Source organism: Danio rerio, chromosome 20 (genome assembly GCF_052040795.2).
Source record: "Danio rerio strain M-AB ecotype USA chromosome 20, GRCz13ab, whole genome shotgun sequence".
Lineage (NCBI taxonomy): Eukaryota > Metazoa > Chordata > Actinopteri > Cypriniformes > Danionidae > Danio > Danio rerio.
This window is the reverse complement of record NC_141040.1, coordinates 32,915,062-32,933,458: the sequence shown is the minus strand read 5'-3', so window position 1 is coordinate 32,933,458 and position 18,397 is coordinate 32,915,062. Positions and strand designations below refer to the sequence as shown.

At 36.6% G+C, this 18,397-nt stretch overlaps 2 protein-coding genes across 2 annotated transcripts in view; both read right to left on the bottom strand.

Annotated features, from left to right (window-relative positions):
- LOC147839360 (uncharacterized) overlaps positions 1–18,397 on the bottom strand; it is a 963,858-nt gene that overhangs the window by 376,615 nt on the left and 568,846 nt on the right. The gene's annotated exons all lie outside the window — the stretch shown is intronic.
- On the bottom strand, positions 3,695–17,664 carry gpr176 (G protein-coupled receptor 176). The gene is given in 3 exon segments (NM_001128711.2): positions 3,695–4,947; positions 7,976–8,228; positions 17,389–17,664. Coding segments are annotated over 3 exon segments (1,632 nt in total). The 5' UTR covers positions 17,615–17,664; the 3' UTR covers positions 3,695–3,794.

Below are 18,397 nucleotides of genomic sequence, written 5' to 3'. Positions count from 1 at the left end.
GTTGCTTGGCAACTTCAATTAAATAAACCTTTTTCCTCCAGTCTTGAGATGTTTAGTTTAGCTACATTTGAACGAAATGTCCTGCTTTTATCACACAATTTAACTAATGCTTTGGAAATGGCATTTTAATTTTTTTAAATGTATGTTTTGAAAGTGCAAAGTAAATGAATGACAGGCAGCGTGTTTCCCAACAACGCTTTAGCTTAACCTTTTTAGTATTGTGGGAGAAAAAAGCATGAAGTATTATGTTAATTCCACAGACCAGTTGTGTTGTAGCTCATCTAATTGTCCAAATAGTGGTTTCTAGATTTGGCAAATGTATTAAACAACATTAAAATCCATCGACATGTTTTAATTAATGACACCAAAACTGGCATATGGTGAAAAACACACTAAAACCAATGCATTTTTTCCTTCTTAATCACATGCAAGTGCTTAATCTTGAGCTTTGCTTTTGAAATACAAAGCGATTACATCTGAGAAACAATGTTTCTTTATTTTTAATCTTTAATAAGGATAAACATACGTAAATACTGAAAAAAGGTCAATTATTGGGGAGCTCAATGAAGAGATTTAATGGCCAAAGGCCATGAAGTAGGCTTCATTGTCTAAACCATGTTTCTCAGCCACGTTCATGAAGGACCACCAGTTCTGTTCTGTTCTCTTTAACCAAACACGCCTAATTCAGATAATCAGCTCATTAGCAAAGACTGAAAAACCTGTAATAGATGTGACAGACAAAGGAGACATCCAAAACATGTAGTGCTTGTGGTCCCCCAGAAAGGTGGTTGAGAAAAACAGCTCTAAACGATGTCCTCTTTTTTGCATTTCGACAGAATTAATGTCTTTCAATGAACTTTTGAATGAACCAATATTTATTACATGATTTAATGAGACCGAATTTTTCAAAGTAATTAGGTACGTAAGAAATCTAAGCACAAATAAAAGTCCAATTAGCCTAAAAATGGCCTTGGCTTTAAAGAAAGATTTCAGATATTATGACAATAAAAGCCTAACAAAAGTGTGTGAGTCACAGCGCTTGCGTCGCATGATTAAACTATATTGTTCCAAACAACACCTCATTGTCAAGTGGCCTCTAAGCAGAGGATGTTTTTTTTTCATGGAGTTTCACTCTATAGAAATGGCTAGTCTGAGGTCTTTGTTCTGCAACAGTAGAGCTGTATCCATGCAGACCAAATGATTGCATAATTCAAAGCTACATATTTAAATGCATTCTGTTCACTGAGCAGACCTACCTTATTAAGACTTTATAATAGTCAACCATAGACGAGGGCTGTGATGGTTGTATGGTAATGGTATATATGAAGAGAATAGTGGATTTAAATCCCTTTACCCCATTTTAGGTCAATGAAGGATCATCTTCCTCTGAGAAGTTTGTTGACTTTGTGCATTTAAATCCATAGAACTCCCAGTTTAACCCCAAAAATTATTAGAAAACACAAATTTAAACATAGTTTTGCCACATTTTTCAACTAAAATAAGCAAAAATGCCTTCATTATTTGTGATATTTTCTTCTATTACCAGTATATATGGCCATGGCAGGCACTATTAAATTTATTTAGATGTTACAATCTCTATATTACATGACATATTTTTATGTATGTATTATATTATTTAAACATGACCTACTCTTACTAATCAAAAGTATGGGGTCAGAAAAAAAATAGTGTTTGTAAAGAAATTAAATCTTTTTTCAGTTAATTTATTATTCAAATAAATAACATTCTTTTGAATTTTCTTATTTTAAAAACCCTTAAACAAAATATGTATCATGACGGTAGCCATAAAATATTAAACATGTAAAACACTGATAAAAAGGAAGTACACTAAGAAAAAAGGTGCAAGAGCCATCACTGAGTCAGTACCTTTGCAAAATGTATTTTTTTGTACTTTTAGTGGTGTAAAGCAACAAATTACAAGCTTATCATATTTGAGTAGTTTTTTTCAGGAATTGTAATTTACTAGGTAGTTTGAAAAATGTCTACTTTTACTTTCCCTTAAGTACATTTTTAGTGCTGTATCTGTATTTTTACTCCACTACTTTATTTCTTTCTTGTCAATGGTGATTGGCTAAAGTAGAATATCAGTCCTGTGATTACTGTCCAATAAAATCGCACATAGAATGTAAATCTTGTAATACTAAACTACCTTAAGACATGGGCGATTTATAACTGCAGCAAACTGTTTACAAGCATTAAAAGTGTTCAAGATGTTGAAAATCATCACACGCAACGACCCAGAGAACGTTTGGACTGCATGTCACTGATGAGAAGATGAAGGATGTTGACTATGATTGAAATCACTCAACAGCCTTAAACAATCACTAAATGGAACGAATGAAGAAAGGAAAGAAGGGCCAAATGAAGGAAGGGATGGAAGGAATAACCGAACGAAGGAAGGACCGAACTGATGAAGGAAGCAAGGACCAAATGAATGAAGGATTCAAGAAGAGACTGAACAAACTAAGGAAGGAAGGAAAGAACTAATGAATTAATGAATAAATGAACAAAGGACCTAATGAAGAAAAGAACAACATATGAATGAACGAATGAATGAGCAAATGAATGAAGGGAAGAATGGAGGAAGGACCTAATGAATAAAGGAAGGATTCGAGGTAGGACTGAACAAACCAAGGAGCGGAAGGAAGGAAGGAAGGAAGGAAGGAACAAACAAACTAATTTTTCCTCATATTTTGAATAATACTTACAGTTAATCAGAATTATTAGCCCCCCTTTCAATTTTTTTTTCTTTTTTAAATATTTCCAAATTATGTTTACTAGAGCAAGGAAATTTTTACAGTATTCATTCATTCATTTTCCTATCGGCTTAGTCCCTTTATCAATCATGGGTCGCCACAGGGGAATGAACTGCCTACTTATCCAGCATATGTTTTAAACAGCGGATGCCCTTCCAGCTGCAACCTATCACTGGGAAACACCAATATACTCCCATTCAAACACATTCTACAGACAATTTAGCTTACCCTGTTCACCTACAGTACATGTCTTTGGACTGTAGGGGAAACCAGAGCTCCCGGAAGAAAGCCACATGAACTGCAAACTCAACAGAGAAATGCCAAGTGACCCAGCCGAGGCTCGAACCAGCAACCTTCTTGCAGCGAGGTGATCGTGTTACCCACTGTGCCACCGAGATGCCCGTATTGGTTTGTTTGTATAATTTTAATTTATTAGTACAATATCAGTCAAATGTACCAATGTAAACCACTTCAGTACAAATGCGTGCCTTTTCCAAAAGGTTCTGTAGAGATCACTCTCGAGCCTTGACTCTGAGAATGTACTTTAATCCTAAGTTAAATGAATTTCTTTCTAGCTAGCTTTTTGAGGTACTTCAAATAAATGGTAGATAAATAAAATGTAAGTAATGGGATGTTGATATTTCAAGTTGAGCACAACACATGAATCAAATTCAACACAATGTGGACATATCCGCATAAAAATGATTGGGATTGATTTTATTCACCATTCCAGCAAAGAAAATGTTATACAATTCATGCCTACCATACGGGTGTCTCTTCCATTCCCACTGAAATCAATCTCTTTTTCTGTCTGTGCAGAGAGGTGAACAAATGTCAATGAAATCCCCCAGACAGCCAACAAGAGATCATGTAAAGTCCTCATACTTCCTATTGTAAACGTAAACTCTTCTAGTCTTTCATTGTTCCGCCCTCATGTAGAAAATGATCTTAAAATTACTTCAGATATAAAACTGACAGTCCTTCTTCTTGGCGGTTTACGATTTGGTCCACTGTGCTTCAGGGGTCCACATTAGGAAAGGTACTAACTTTATTGTTTCTACTGATGCGTCTCTCAGGTCGGACTCTGGGCTGTTTGGTCTGGATGAGCTCCTCTGGTGTGTTACCTAATGGAGGCAAGAGTCTTTTCTTACTGTTCCTGGTTTCAGGCAGCCATTGAGGGGGCAGCTCAAACGGCCCAAAACCAAATTGTGTCGCATCCTCAGGGTCCGTAGGAGTTGCGGGGGCAACTTGCGAAGAGGAGTAGGCACATGACTGAATAGGGGAATGTTTTGGTAAAACTAAGACCTCTTCTTTAACCCCTTCCCCTGGCTGCGGCTGATGTGTGTTATCTGTCGCCCCTGCATTTCCACCTTGTCCTTCATCTTTGGGTTGGAAGTTGGCAGACGCCACTGAGGAAATCTCATTCTCATCTTCTTCATCCTCGTTGGGTCTGAAGATCTGCTGTTGGCCGATATTGAACATCTCCAGGAGTTGACTACCAGAGCGAACCACAGTCTCACCACCTAGTGGTCCTACCTCAGCCAGACCTCCAATGCTGACCATGTTCCTTCGGCTGTAGCGTCGATGGAGGCGTGCTAGCATATCAAGAAGGCACCGTCGCACAGATCGGTTAACTGTGAGGAGAAACAGTGGGTTGGTGAGGAGCGAGACCTTCGGGAGCCATATGGCAGTCAGACGTAACCAAGATGAGGCTTTTGCAGCCCCCAGTATGGCGTGGTATATTAGCAGAGCAGCATATGGTGTGCTGCAGAGTGTGAAGACGAGCACAATGGATAACAGAGTTGCATGAAGTTCAGCCTCACGTTGAGACACATACGGGATGGAAATGCTGTTCTGAGGGGTGCGCAGCGCCGCGATGATCACTTTCTTCTTTTGGCTGGTGCTTAATGCGCGGCGGATTAATACCATGGCGAGAAACACCACTGCTAGAGGGAGAATAAGAGTGGTGATGCTGTATGTAATCATGTAAACAAGATGTCCAAGCGATTGTCCGTCAGAGCAAGATGAGGTGGCGTAGACATCTGTCACATTGCTTACAGCGAAAACAGGGACACTGGCCAACACTGCATGAACCCAAATGTAGATTACCAGGTCTCTGGATCTGGCATCTGATATCTTTCTCTCAAGAGGATACAACACTGAGTAGTACCTGGAAGGGAAAGAAAGGTGAAGTCACATTAGATTTTGGCAATGGTGTAGTCCTCAGGCTGTGAGGGGGTCTAAGGGGTGGTTCTTATTTCTCAAAATGTGGACCTTTTTGCAGTTATGCGCCTCATTTTTTATTGATGAGACTTAAATACTGCATTTTAAGTACTATTTTTATTCAAATTAATTTTAATATGAGCCGATTTTGGTCTTTCACACCTTTTTATTGGTCATTTTTTGTTTCGAAAAAAAAAAACAAGATTTAAATGTTTTCTCAATTTATAAACAATACTGTAGCAAAAAAATATTTTACTAACATCCAATTGTATGTTTTCTTGCACAGCTGGATGTTAAACTCATGAATAATAATAGTTTGCATTGTCCAAAACTGATTAATTGAAGTCACACTGATGTGATAGTTGACAGATGAATTGGTTTTTTCTTAAAGCTTTTAATGGGTTATTTTCATAATTTATGGTGGTGTAGCAGTCAAAACATGACAAATGAGCTCATTTATTGGACAAATTCTGGACCTTTGTTATTGAGGGGTGGATCTTTCAAACCCCCCAAAGCCCCCTGGCCACAGGCATTGTCCTTCATCAAGAACAACTCACTCACAAGTCTCGTTTAAACCAAAAGCAGCTTTCTGTGTGTCAATGCAGTTTTATAAATTCGCATGAAACTTATCAAAGACTCCAGGAGAAAGAACTGTATGCTCCCATGTAATTTTGCATTAATATCTATTCATTATCTGATTGCAATAATTATATATACCAATATAATACATATAGTCGTTTGTTCATGGATCAGATTTTTTTTACTCAAAAGTACCTATGAGAGTAGATTGCTGAACACATCAGAGCCATTTGTTTTGAGACTAGAGCAGAGAAGCACAAATAGGACCCATGGTAATCTTTAATTTGGCCCGCCATCCCATGTAAGAAATGATGGGGATGGTTTTGAGATTGTTTTATTGTTTAAAGTTTAATTAAATATTTAAATTAAATGGTGTAAATAAATCAGATTTTGTTTAAAATGTCACCAAATAATGCAGAGTTCTGCTTACCTACTGTGTTCAGCATTGAACTTCACTGTGTTAGAAATGTGATTGCTTCTATTTTTATTATAAAAAGTTCATACTGAATAAATTAAACTATTAATAAAACTATTAAATAAAACTATTGAATAAAACTATTAAATAAATTAGGAAATTACCCATGGCAACTTTAACTTAATACACTGATATATTACCCTTCGGCCCATGGCTCTGAATGATATTTGGTTTTTGTTCCTTCATACAAAAAAATGTAGACACCCCAAGACTAGAGTATGCTAGTTGTGCACTTGTGAAGCTGTGCATCGATGGATTTGCTCTTCAGTGTTTGGACTTTCAGCAGTGAAAATTAAACCACACTGAACTGAACTAAACTCAACTTAAAGTCTGAAAACTGGACTGACGCAGTTTCAGTTTACTAGAACTTCCATGTTAAGCTGCTTTGACACAATCTACATTGTAAAAGCTCTATAGAAATAAACAATAATTAAATTTAATTGAATAATATCCACACATTATCAGATTGCATTAGCTACATATGAAGAGTTCAGATGCAAAAACCTAAATGCCATCCGAAATTTTCTTCTAAAATTTGCATTCTTATAAGGCTCCTGTGTGCAGGTTCACTAATATCACTTTAATGGCAAATAATAAGTTCTTTTCATGGTCTTCAAAGTAAAATAACACAACATAAACCAAAGGGGCTGAGAAAAAGATTCATTTTCGATTCCAGATGGCACTTTAACTCTTCATATACAGTATTTCATAAAAGCCATTTGTTTATAGATCAGAGCATGCTAGTTTACTCACCCAAAAGTAGCTATGAGAGTAATTTGCTGAACACATCATAGCCATTTGTTTTGAGACGAGAGATTTGATGTTATTTTTCAATGTGGAAGTGCACTCGTTTTTGCGATTGTTTTAAAACTCGCCTATGAGAGAAATGACTCGGAATAATAAACCTCAGAAAACGGTCAAACTGCTTGCTCTACAAATAAGTGATTGCATGACTGTACAGACCAAGTAGAATAATATAATAAGAAAATATCAGTTTGCAACATCAAGCAGCATAACGAGCTGTTTTTAACGTCTAAAACTGAATATAAGTGAATGAGACAGGAAGTCTCAAGCCATAAAGATTCAAATGGCCGTGCCCGCTCATACAAGAAAAATAAGTGAATGCTAGTTGTGGGGAATGATAGCTCTTTACTATGGTTTTAATATCATTTGGACTACACAGCTTCCCCTTTAAGTCTTGATCCACTTAAAAAAAAAAAAAAAAAACATTTATAAGATTAATTTAATAAGGAGAATACTCCTAATAATTGCTGAACACTTTTGGGAATACACTAGTGTGCTACATTGATTTTTTTTAACAGAGCTGGTTCTGAATAACAACACGGCCTTTAGTTTCCCAGTTGTCTCAGTTACATAACCCTAACACTTTAGACTGCTATGTATTATTATTTATGACAAAGTTAAAAGGGGTTCACATGTATACAAAAATACTTAACAGATTTATTCCATTGATTTGCTATGTAAAATCGCAGAAAAGAAAAGACATGAAAGAAAATCTATACAAATCTGTATAATAGGGATATCACAATGTTTTAGTATGCGATATGTGTCTGTCTGGTATGTGTATTACTTTCTTTCTGAAATAAAAGGAATGTTAGTTTCAAGAAAGGCTTCTGTGCTAAGCAAAATAAATTATTCAATGAATTGATAAAGGGTCTGGCAGAGAAGGTTGCTATGGAAGCACTAGCCTGTGAAACAGCTAGTGCCCATTGGCTGAGTACAACAACTGTATAAGAGTATCCAGATTTTATAAAGAGCCTATTTAATATATTATTATCTTAATATATTCTTTAAACGGTTGGGAGTTTGAGACTGATCATGGTGACCTCAAATCTGAGGCAATTACACTTCATTTGTTAATTAGTTCACAATGAATGAATTAATATGTATATCTACTCACCTGTCCAGGGCAATGACGGCGAAACTGAGCACAGTGGCAGAGCAGAAAAGCCTGTGCAGGAACTTAATGGCTTTGCACAGGAGGAGTGTGTGAACCCACAGGCAGCATAGAGGACTGGCACTCAGCGCTATGTCAAACGGCACACACACAAGACCAGCACAAATGCCAGAACACGCCAGATTCTTGATGAAGAGATTTGTGACGGACTTGAAGACATTTGTGTAGATCGTGCACCACAGCACTGCAGTATTGCCTGGAGACAAAAGAGAAAAGGTTGAGGGTTCACAAGCCCAGGTCAGCCTCTAAGGACTCACAATTCATGTGTTTATGGTAAGACTTGAACAGCCTGCATCATGCTATCAGTTCCCATGGCAATGGGGTACCTGAAGGTTACAAGCCATGAAGCCAATTTTATAGGGGAAAATCACTGAAGACCCCTGTGATTCCTGCAGGCAATGGTATGTCATTTTCAAGCAGCTATGAAGGACAAACAAGCCTCGCAACACATGCTATAAAGATATGAGAAGATAAATATGCATGAATTAATGCTTAAATTAGCACACAGTGGCTAATTTAGATGCTTGTTTACTTGAGGCGGGACACTTTGTGGTGAGTATTATTTTAAAGGAATATTCTAGGTTCACTGAAGTTAAGCTCTATTATTAGGGCTAGTTTATCATCAAAGGAAAAACATATTTAAAAGGGCACCATAATGAAAATCATCTTTTGTAAGCGGTTTGGACAGGACTGTGTTTAGGTATAGTGTGTCCACTGACATATTGGGGTAATATAAAGACAATAAGTCTCTATTTTTAATTTCCTGACGTTAAAATAGGATCCAAATGCCTCCCATTTTGAGGCCCACTGCAATGTTACATAGAAGTGCGGTTTTCCCCGCCCACTGATTTGATTGACAGCCACAGATTAACATGTCTTCATAGTAACGTAGTAATAATTATTTCAACAAGACAGGACGTGCGCAGAGCAACTGGGATTAAAAGATCTGTTCAGCTCATCAATGATCATCAATCATCATCAAATGTGATCAAGAATGAGTTTACAAGTTTAAAACATTTTTAAAACAGTCCATGTTTGTAATGAATTACAGCGATTTTACCATCTTTATCACCACAACTGCATGTCAGTACAATTATAAAAGAAAACGCTTCAATCCCGGTTTGTGGATGTCAAATCATGGGTATTTTGTAAATCAACATACCAGATGTCCATACAGTAGTGTATATTAACGTGTTTCCTTTCACATTTGCGTGCAAAAACAGAGCAAAAGTTAAACGCGTGCGCTGGGTGCGTGTGTGCGTAAACTTTGTAACGACATTGTGTGACTCATCATTGCAACTCCACAACAAATACATCAAATAATCATTGTACAGTTTTTACTGTAGTATTTCTCACAAAAGCTACGTAAGATCTGCTTCCTTTATGTGTGTCATTGTGCTGTTTATCTGATGCAGCCGAGGAAGAGATTGAGGCACACTCTGACAGGCACATGGGAATGGTGGGCGGGGAGAACTAGCATTAAAGGCACAGGCCACAAAAACAGCTACATTGTGTTAGGAGCAGGAAATCCAAAATTCTGAAAGCTATAATAAATAATCTGATGGGTGTCTTGGGGTGAAACTTAACAGACACAGAAACAGACTCTTGTTTCGGCAGAACAAGAGACTTATCTTAAATCTTGAAAAAGGGGAAAAATAGATGCCTTTTCATTAATTGTAGGGAAAGTCCACCCTTCACTTGTTCCAAACCTAATTGACTTTCTTTCCTTTGATGAACACATAAGAAGATGTTTTGACTATGGAGGTCAATGGCTCTAAATATCTACTTTAGTCCTCAACAGAATAAAGAAACATGTCTAATCACTCGAGGTAAAAAAAAAAGTGTTTAACCACTCAAGGATGAGTAAATAGTGAACTCATTATCATTTCTGTGTAAACTAAATGAATTATGGTGCTTTATTTAGTTATAAACTTCACAGTTTATGCAGTAAAGCCTCTTGTTTACTTCCACTATACCTTTTCAAAGAAAACAAGGGACATATTAAAAGCCTAAATGCTATCTATTGCGCTTAAATTATGCTGAACCAAAACAGCTGATTGATAAGTATTTCCAAAGCAATTGCATGATTTGCTTTCTTTTTTCACACCATACATTTGCATGTAAAACAATCAGGGAGAGCATGCAGAAGTGTTTTTACTTGAGGCTAATTGAAAATGAAGCATGTCAATTCAAGTGGAAAGCTACGCAAGATTCATTTTCTTTCAAGAGGTGATGCACGGACATCATGGAATTCACATGCCTTGAATTGAAATGCAGCCTGAGGTGATTCTCTCCTTGGACGTTGATGTGAGCGGAGCACTTAGATGACAGGTGCTCTCTAGCCGGCTCGGTTATTACTCTTGACACACTTTCAGAAGGTGCATCTTTTCCACAAAGACCGTGACTTTCATCTTTTCCCATTACCATGCAGGTGTAACAGGCAAAGCACACAGGAACACGTCTGCAGCTGCCTCTGTGTTATTACCCTGGTGACATTTTGAGTGCACACTGACAGTGCTGGACAATTGTCCATTTGTTCCCAGAGGTCTCCAGTATGCCCGTGGCTAAACAGGGGTATTTAGACTTCACAAGGTTTTCATTAGTGGTTTCTCAACTCTTTCTAATACGTTTAAGAAGTATGAGAACGTATGTAGACTGAACATTTCTGAAAGAACTTATTTTGGTATTTTGTTTGATGAATGCTATATCACTGAAAGTATGAATATATAAATCTGCTACCAAATAAGCCTTTAAAAGGAAACTTCACACACAAAACATTTAATTACAAAACTGTATGAATAATCAGGTAAATTTTACTCTGTGGAACATAATGGGACATATTTTGAAACTGACGTCTCAATGCTTTTTGGTGTCTACTGAATTTCATTGTATGGACAAATACAGATCGATCACTCTTTAAAACAAATTGTGTGCGTGTACTGCAAAAAAAAGAAACTGCTTTTCCATGAAAATCCATGTAAAATCAAAATGTACAGTGCTTATTTTGCTAGTGCACATTGTCATTATTAGGTGAAAATTTATCTATGCAAGTTAATTGAAAAAAATTTTTTTTTGTGGTAATCTTTAATCAAGGTGTGACCATTTGCTTCCATGTTTAGGGTAGCGATCCTTCTCTGTTGACATCAGTTTGACGGCTGCAGCAAAAATATTTTTGACCACGTCCCTCTTATGTTTAGATTGCTATGGGAAAATGATAAACAAAAAACTAGTCCCGCCTCCCACTAAATATTCAATTTCAGTACATCAACATACTGAAATAAAAGTCTCAGCAACTTCTTACTGATTTTATCTTCTCTTCTTTAAAGTCTTTATTTAAGTATGATTCACTATTTAGGCATTTATCTAATTTGTCAACGCTTGTTCAACTGCTCGTTAATCAGACATGGTATCAATTCAATGCATTCTGGCATTTAGACATGGTCAAGACAATACAATAGAGAATATAGAATGAAGTGACAAGATTGTTGGGGCCAGACAGGCTGATATAAGTATTTCAGAAATTGACGACATATTCAGTGAGCGTCAGCTTTTGAGCTGTGGATAAAAATGCTTTGCTGCCAGAAGTCAAAAGAGAATGGCCAGACCGGTTCAACCTAATAGAACATCTACAGTCACTTAAACAACCACTCGTCTTAACTGATATCTGCAGGAGAGCATTTCTGAAAGCACAACATGTGAAACCTTGAAGCAGGTGAACTGCAACAGCAGAGGAGCACACCAGGTACCAAACATATCAGCTAACCACAGGAAAATGAAGCTAAAATTCACCTAGGATCACTAAACATGATGAAATAGAAGATGGGGAAAGGCTGGTCAGATCTGATGAGTCTCAATGTTTCTTTTGATATTGAAATTAGAATTTGAAATCATGAATCCATCCAGCCTTGTACCCATAGTTAATGGTGGTGATGCAATGGTGTGGGGGATATTCTCCACATAGCCAACTCTTAGTAGCAAATAAGCATTGCTTAAATGCCACTGATTACCTGATATATTACTGAGCATGACAATCACATGTACTCATCTTGTGATGGTAATTTTCAGCAGGATAACACACCCGTGTCACTGATTTGAGTCCAAATCATCTAAAACTAGTTTTTCAAAGTGACAGTGAGTTCATTAACTTTGGTACACTATAAAAAAGCCAACACAATCTCATGGCAATTCGTAACTTTTTGATTTAGTGGCTAATTCGTATGAATTCGTACGATCTAATTTGTACAATTTAGTACGATTTGCTCATCACCCAATGACGGTTGGGGTTAGGGGTGGGGTTGGGTGCCACGCCTCCTTTTTAAAATCATATGTTTTTGTACGACTGAACTTGTACGAATTAGCCACTAAACTGACAAAACGTAAAATACTTACGTTTCCTTGTGAGATCAAGCTGAAAAAAGCCCATGATTTTACCAGTAAAATCTTAAAAATACTAAAGGTTAAAATCCATAACCTGGTTAACAGCAAGTTTCCTTTTTTATATACAGTTATTAATTGTAAATTGACTTCAGAATTCCCTCCATGACACTTCTCTTTTTGTGTTTTTTTTCTCATTAGTGATGTACTTTACAGATTTATGTATCTAATGTTGACAAATAATGTGTACTGCATTACTTTAGTTTCATGTGGAACTGTGATAATGTTTCTATGCTTGTGGTAAAATGTTTGCGATAAGCTTTGGGTCATTATATGACATTTTCTTGTCTGTGTAACAAAGGTACAATGTGTCGATTTTAGTACTTATAAACTATGGTGTATTGACACTATAAAAAAAAGAAACACCAACTTACTGTAAAATGTACACATTTTTTTAAGATTTGTACCATATTTTTACCAGTAGTCACTAGATTTAAAACCACCAAAGCATTCTGGGATGTGATGGAATAGGAGATGCGCATCATGAATGTGCAGTTGACAAATTTCCGGCAACTCTAAAAAAATACATAACCAGTGAATCTAACTTTAAAATGTAGTAGAAATAAGTACATTTAGAGGAGTCTGAGGTAGGCTACACTAAATAAATCCTGGTTGCCTTAAATTTTTAAGCTGAATCAAATTAACCTTATGAGTCCAGTGAACTTATATTATGTTAAACTAATTTAAAACTGCAAAAAAGAAGTTAGAACATGATTAACCTTAGTTTAAAATGTTACAATAAGCTAAAAATATATGGTGTCATGACTAATTGTTCATATAATTTTTACAGTGTATCTTTATTTACTGGCTGGACGGAGTTACTGGGTGGATGTGGCTCCTTAGACATCTGTGTTGTTTAGAAGGAAATGCATATAAATATGCTATGCTATCATGTCAATACGGACCAAAATCTCTAATGAATGTTTCCAGCACCTTATTGAAACTCTACCACACAGAAAATGGGTTCAACCACACACTAGCTGTCCCTAATGCATGTAATTGTAACCCCTCAGGTTCTATTCCCTCAGTCTAAACGGCAATCAAATTGGCATTTCATACATGGGAGGCGGACATGCTAAGTGGCTGTTGTGCCTCTTGAGGCCAGGGGAGTGAGGTTTACTCACACAGCTCCTACATGCTGTCCTCTGTTAAATAATATTGAGCTTACATGTATGAGCAGCAAACTATTAGATTCAAAAACAACTGCAGTTTTTAATTAGAGTGCACATGAGCCAAGAAGTTTGCTACAGTAACTTAAAGCCAAGGAAGAAAAATTAGTGCAATCATGACTAATCCACTTCCACGATGACTTTCCATAACTAGTCATCAGAATGAATGATTTCCCAAAGTTCCTGAAACTAGAGCCCTAATCCAGGCAGAGACAGATCTTCAGATTATGAACATTTAAACTAAGGCTGATTAGTCATGTGAGTCTTACGAAATTAGCTTCTGACGTAGTTCAGACTCACACACCATGAACAAAAGAACTTTATACTACAATAATCATTGCTAAATCTTATTTATTCTGAGGAAAGCTAAACAATGGTGTTCTCTTTCTGCTAATCTTGCTTTATTACCATTGCTACAGGAGATGATTTAAATACACATATTTAAAGAAGTCAGCAAGCGTAAAAATTTAAATATTATTATTTACTAATCTGTTTCAAATCTGCTTTGACTTTCTTTACATTTTACAAACTTAATTTTGAAGAAAGCTGAAAACCTGTAACTATTTACTTCCACAGCAGGAAAAAAACAAATACTATGGAAGTCAATGGTTACAGGTTTTCATCTTACTTCAAAATGTCTTCTTTGTGTTCAACAAAAAAAAGAAACTCGTAGAGGTTTGGAACCACTCAAGATTGTTGTTACTCACTGCAAATAGTGAGTACAACTTAATTTTTGGGTGAACTATCCCTTTAACGAATTAAGTTCATTAATAGTGTTCTACAGCAGTGTTTGTCAACCATGTTACCGAAGAACCACCAGCTCTGCACATTTTTCATGTCTTTTTAACCAAACACACCATCATCAGCTCATTAGCAGAGACTGAAATACCTGTAATGGGTGTGACAGACAAAGGTGATATCAAACCCCAGATGGGTCAGATGGCATTTCTGTGTAGAGTCTGCATGTTCTCCCTGTGTTTACATGGGTTTTCTCCAGGTTCTCCGGTTTCCCTTACAGTCCAAAGACATGGGCTACAGATGAACTGAATAAGCTAAATTGGTCGTAGTAGTGTGTATGAGTGTTTCCCAGTACTGGGTTGCAGCTGGCAGGGCATCCGTTGTGTAAAACATATGCTGGATAAGTTGGTGGTTCATTCCGCTGTGGCGACCCCTGATGAATAAAAGGACTAAGCAGAAGGAAAATGAATGAACGCTGGTGGAAATTAAGGCCAGACACAGCAGGCAAAATATATTGTTTTTACATGCACCAGTCAGTAATGAGATTTTTGAATGTTTGGCTTCTCATAAACATTAGGGCTTTTTAGTCCAATGTAGAATATAAAATTTTAAAAATCACTTTATTAACACATGTCTGTAGATTACAATTAATACAAACATAAGATTTTTCTCAAAAAGAATGTTTTCCTCCTGCTTTAAGCCATCAATCTCCACTTCAGCTGCACTTGAGCAAGCAGATATTTCCATACCCATATTCTGAAGAGTTTTACAGAGATATGTTCATTGGCTATATGATTTGCACACTTAATGTACAAGGGAATTAATGCAATTCAATGTTCTGACAAAGTTGAAACCAGAAGTTTACATACACTGTATAAAAATGCACATAACCATTTTAAAAAAAGTCAGATGTTAATGTGACTAAACTTTTTCTCTTTTAGGATTTCAAGTTAGGATTATCAAATTTGTTTCTGTTCTTCTTAATAGCAAAATAATGAGAGAGATATTTGCTGTTTTGTTGCAGGAGGGACTGGTCCACTTCACAGCATAGATGGCATCATGAAGAAAGAACATTATGTAGAAATACCGAAGCAACATCTCAAGACATCAGCCAGGAAATTAAATCTTGCCAAATTTGTTCAATTGTGCTTTAAGGACAACAGAGTGAATATTTTGGAGTGGCCATCACAAAGCCCTGAAGAAAATTTGTGGGCAGAGTTGAAAAAGCTTGTGCGAGCAAGACAGCCAACAAATCTGACTAAGTTACACCAATTCTGTCAGGAGGAAAACAGTTTGAAACTCCTTCAAACTATTGTGAAAAGCTTGAGGAAGGATACCCAAAACATTTGACCAAAGTTATACAGTTTAAAAGCAAAAATAAAAAAACACCAAGGAAATTTGTGTAAACATTTGACTTTCTAGAAATTATTATAAAATTCTCAACAAAAAAAAATTCTCATTATTTTGCCATTTAGCAAATGTAAATTATTAAGGTAATCTTAACGGACCTAAAGTAATAGTAAACATTTAGTATGGTCTACCATCAGACATTTTTTTTTAAATGGTTATGTTCCTTTTTTTAGAGTGTATGTAAACTTTTGGTTTCAACTTTATATAGTAACAGTGAATATCATTTTCTTCTTTGATTAAGTTGAAAGACGTTAACTATTTAAGTCCATCATTTCTTTAAACAAATCATAAATGTGACCCAAAATAATGTTTAAACAAGACAACCTGCCTTTACAGAATTTCATTAATTCCAATACCAGGTTTACACTATATGAACTGTAAAAGGGAAAGACTTGCTTGACTAGCTACCTCTCATGGAATAAAATTTGTACTTTATATTAGTACAGGTGTATTCAGAAAACCTAACACTGGTAGGAATTAAGGCCAGACACTGCAGGTAAAATCATTGTTTTTATATGCTCCAGTCTGTAACAAACTGACAGTCTTTTTCAAACTAATGAAAATTATATTGAAAAAAATCACTTTATCAATTTGTGTCTGCTGATTTAAATTATAATACAAACATACACATTTTCTCAAAAAGAGTTTTTACCTCCTGCTTTAAGCCAGAAATCTCCACTTCAGCTGCACGTGACCAAACAGATATTTTATACCTATATTCTGAAGGGTTTTACAGAGATATTTTCATAGACTATATAATTTTCACACACTTAATTAATGTGACTCAATGCCCTAAACTATAGTCACAGTGATTATATTTTTCTTCTTTAATAAAAAGCTGAAAGAAGTTAGCTGTTTAAGTCCATAATTTTTTATAAAGACAAATTCTAAATGTGACCCTAAATAATGTCTAAACAAGATAACCTGACTTTACAGAATTTCCTTAATTCCAACATCAGGTTTAGGCTATGCGAACAGTAAAAGGGAAAGACTTCCATGACTAATCACACCACCTGTGTATTAGAGAGCGCTCAATAATAACAGCCTTTGTTTATCTTTTTTTCCTCTCAAATGATCTGAACACACATTGTAACATCTGCTACAGAGTGATTTCTCACAGAAAATATATAGCTTCTGATTGTGTTTGTTAAAGGGATAGGTCACACATAAATGATCCAAAATTATATCATTATTTACTCACCCTTACTTGTTTCAAACCTTTATGCAATTCTTTCTTCTGTTAAATACAAAAGAAGATATTTTGAAGAATGCTGGAAACCTGTAACCATTGACTTCCATGGTATATGTTTTGCGATGTGTACAGATCTTCTTAAATGAATAACTAGACATGAAGGTTTGGAAATACTTGAGTAAATAGTGGTTAAATTATCCTTTCTGGTTGAACTATCCCAAATAAACGTGCACATTCAAATATAATTTGTGCTCTAGCTGTAACCTTTAGATTATTCATAATCATCCATGCACATATGAACAGTGATTCATATAGATTAGTTCATTATAAGGTTATATATTAGGCCAAAAGACCCCCACTGATTTGCAGATGAACACCCAAAACATTTCCATTCTCGTGTCGTCTATACTCACCCAAAAGGGATCCGATGAGGATGAAAACTTGAATGGTGGTGGTGAAATCTTTGTAGGCTCTTTCCTGCGCGTGCACAATCTCCTCCAGCCGTGTCACCTCTTTATCCTGAGCGTCACCCCACAGACCCACAGGAGACGACGCGTTTAGGAAACCCAGCTTCGAGGAGTTTAGTATTGTTCCGTTTTCTGACTGAGAAAACCAGCTCTCCGCGTTATCCGCCTCCATCATCATTCATATCTGAGGCGCCACTATAATTCTCCGGCTCAGCTCTCTCCGCGCGCGCGTTACTGGTGCACAGAGCTCGTGCGTTGTGATGTTGTGTCCATCATGATTAACACTTGACTTTTCTCCAGTACAAACGCCAAACATTTAGGGGAAAACGCTGGACGGAGATGTGTCTTGATCATAGCTATGTCCAGAGATTTGAATAGTGCATTACGCTGTAAGCTTACTCCAAACAGCTGCCTCGATATTCTAAGGCATATTCTCGAAATAAAAAGGCATCATCTTGTATTCAGATCACTGGCGTTGATGGAGCGATAGGACAGTGAAGGCGACGTTCACGCGCAAGTCCCAACTTCATTTCAATAGCCGAGCAAATATAAAACTACTGTCAAATGCAAATATTTCGCGAGCACTGGGCCACTGTGTATGCAAACAGTGATGTCTAAACAAGGTGTGATGATAAACCATTGAGAATGTGATAAGAGAAATTAGCAACATACCCGTATGAGATCATTATGAATGAACATAGCCAGGATCCATCTGTCAGAAAACGAGATTTTGAACGCGTATTATGCTAAATATCTCGGTGTGTAACTAGCAACTGGGTTTTTAGCAAACAGGCTTCATTGCGAGTGACAATAGCGCTTTATTTCTTCAAATGAGAGGTGGGCGCTTACAATAAAACGTCACCATATCCGTCCGTTTTACGGCGTCTTCCGAGTGGCGCGTGAGGATTTGGACCGAGCCTCGGTTTGGGCTAGAAATTGATCCAGACTTACACGC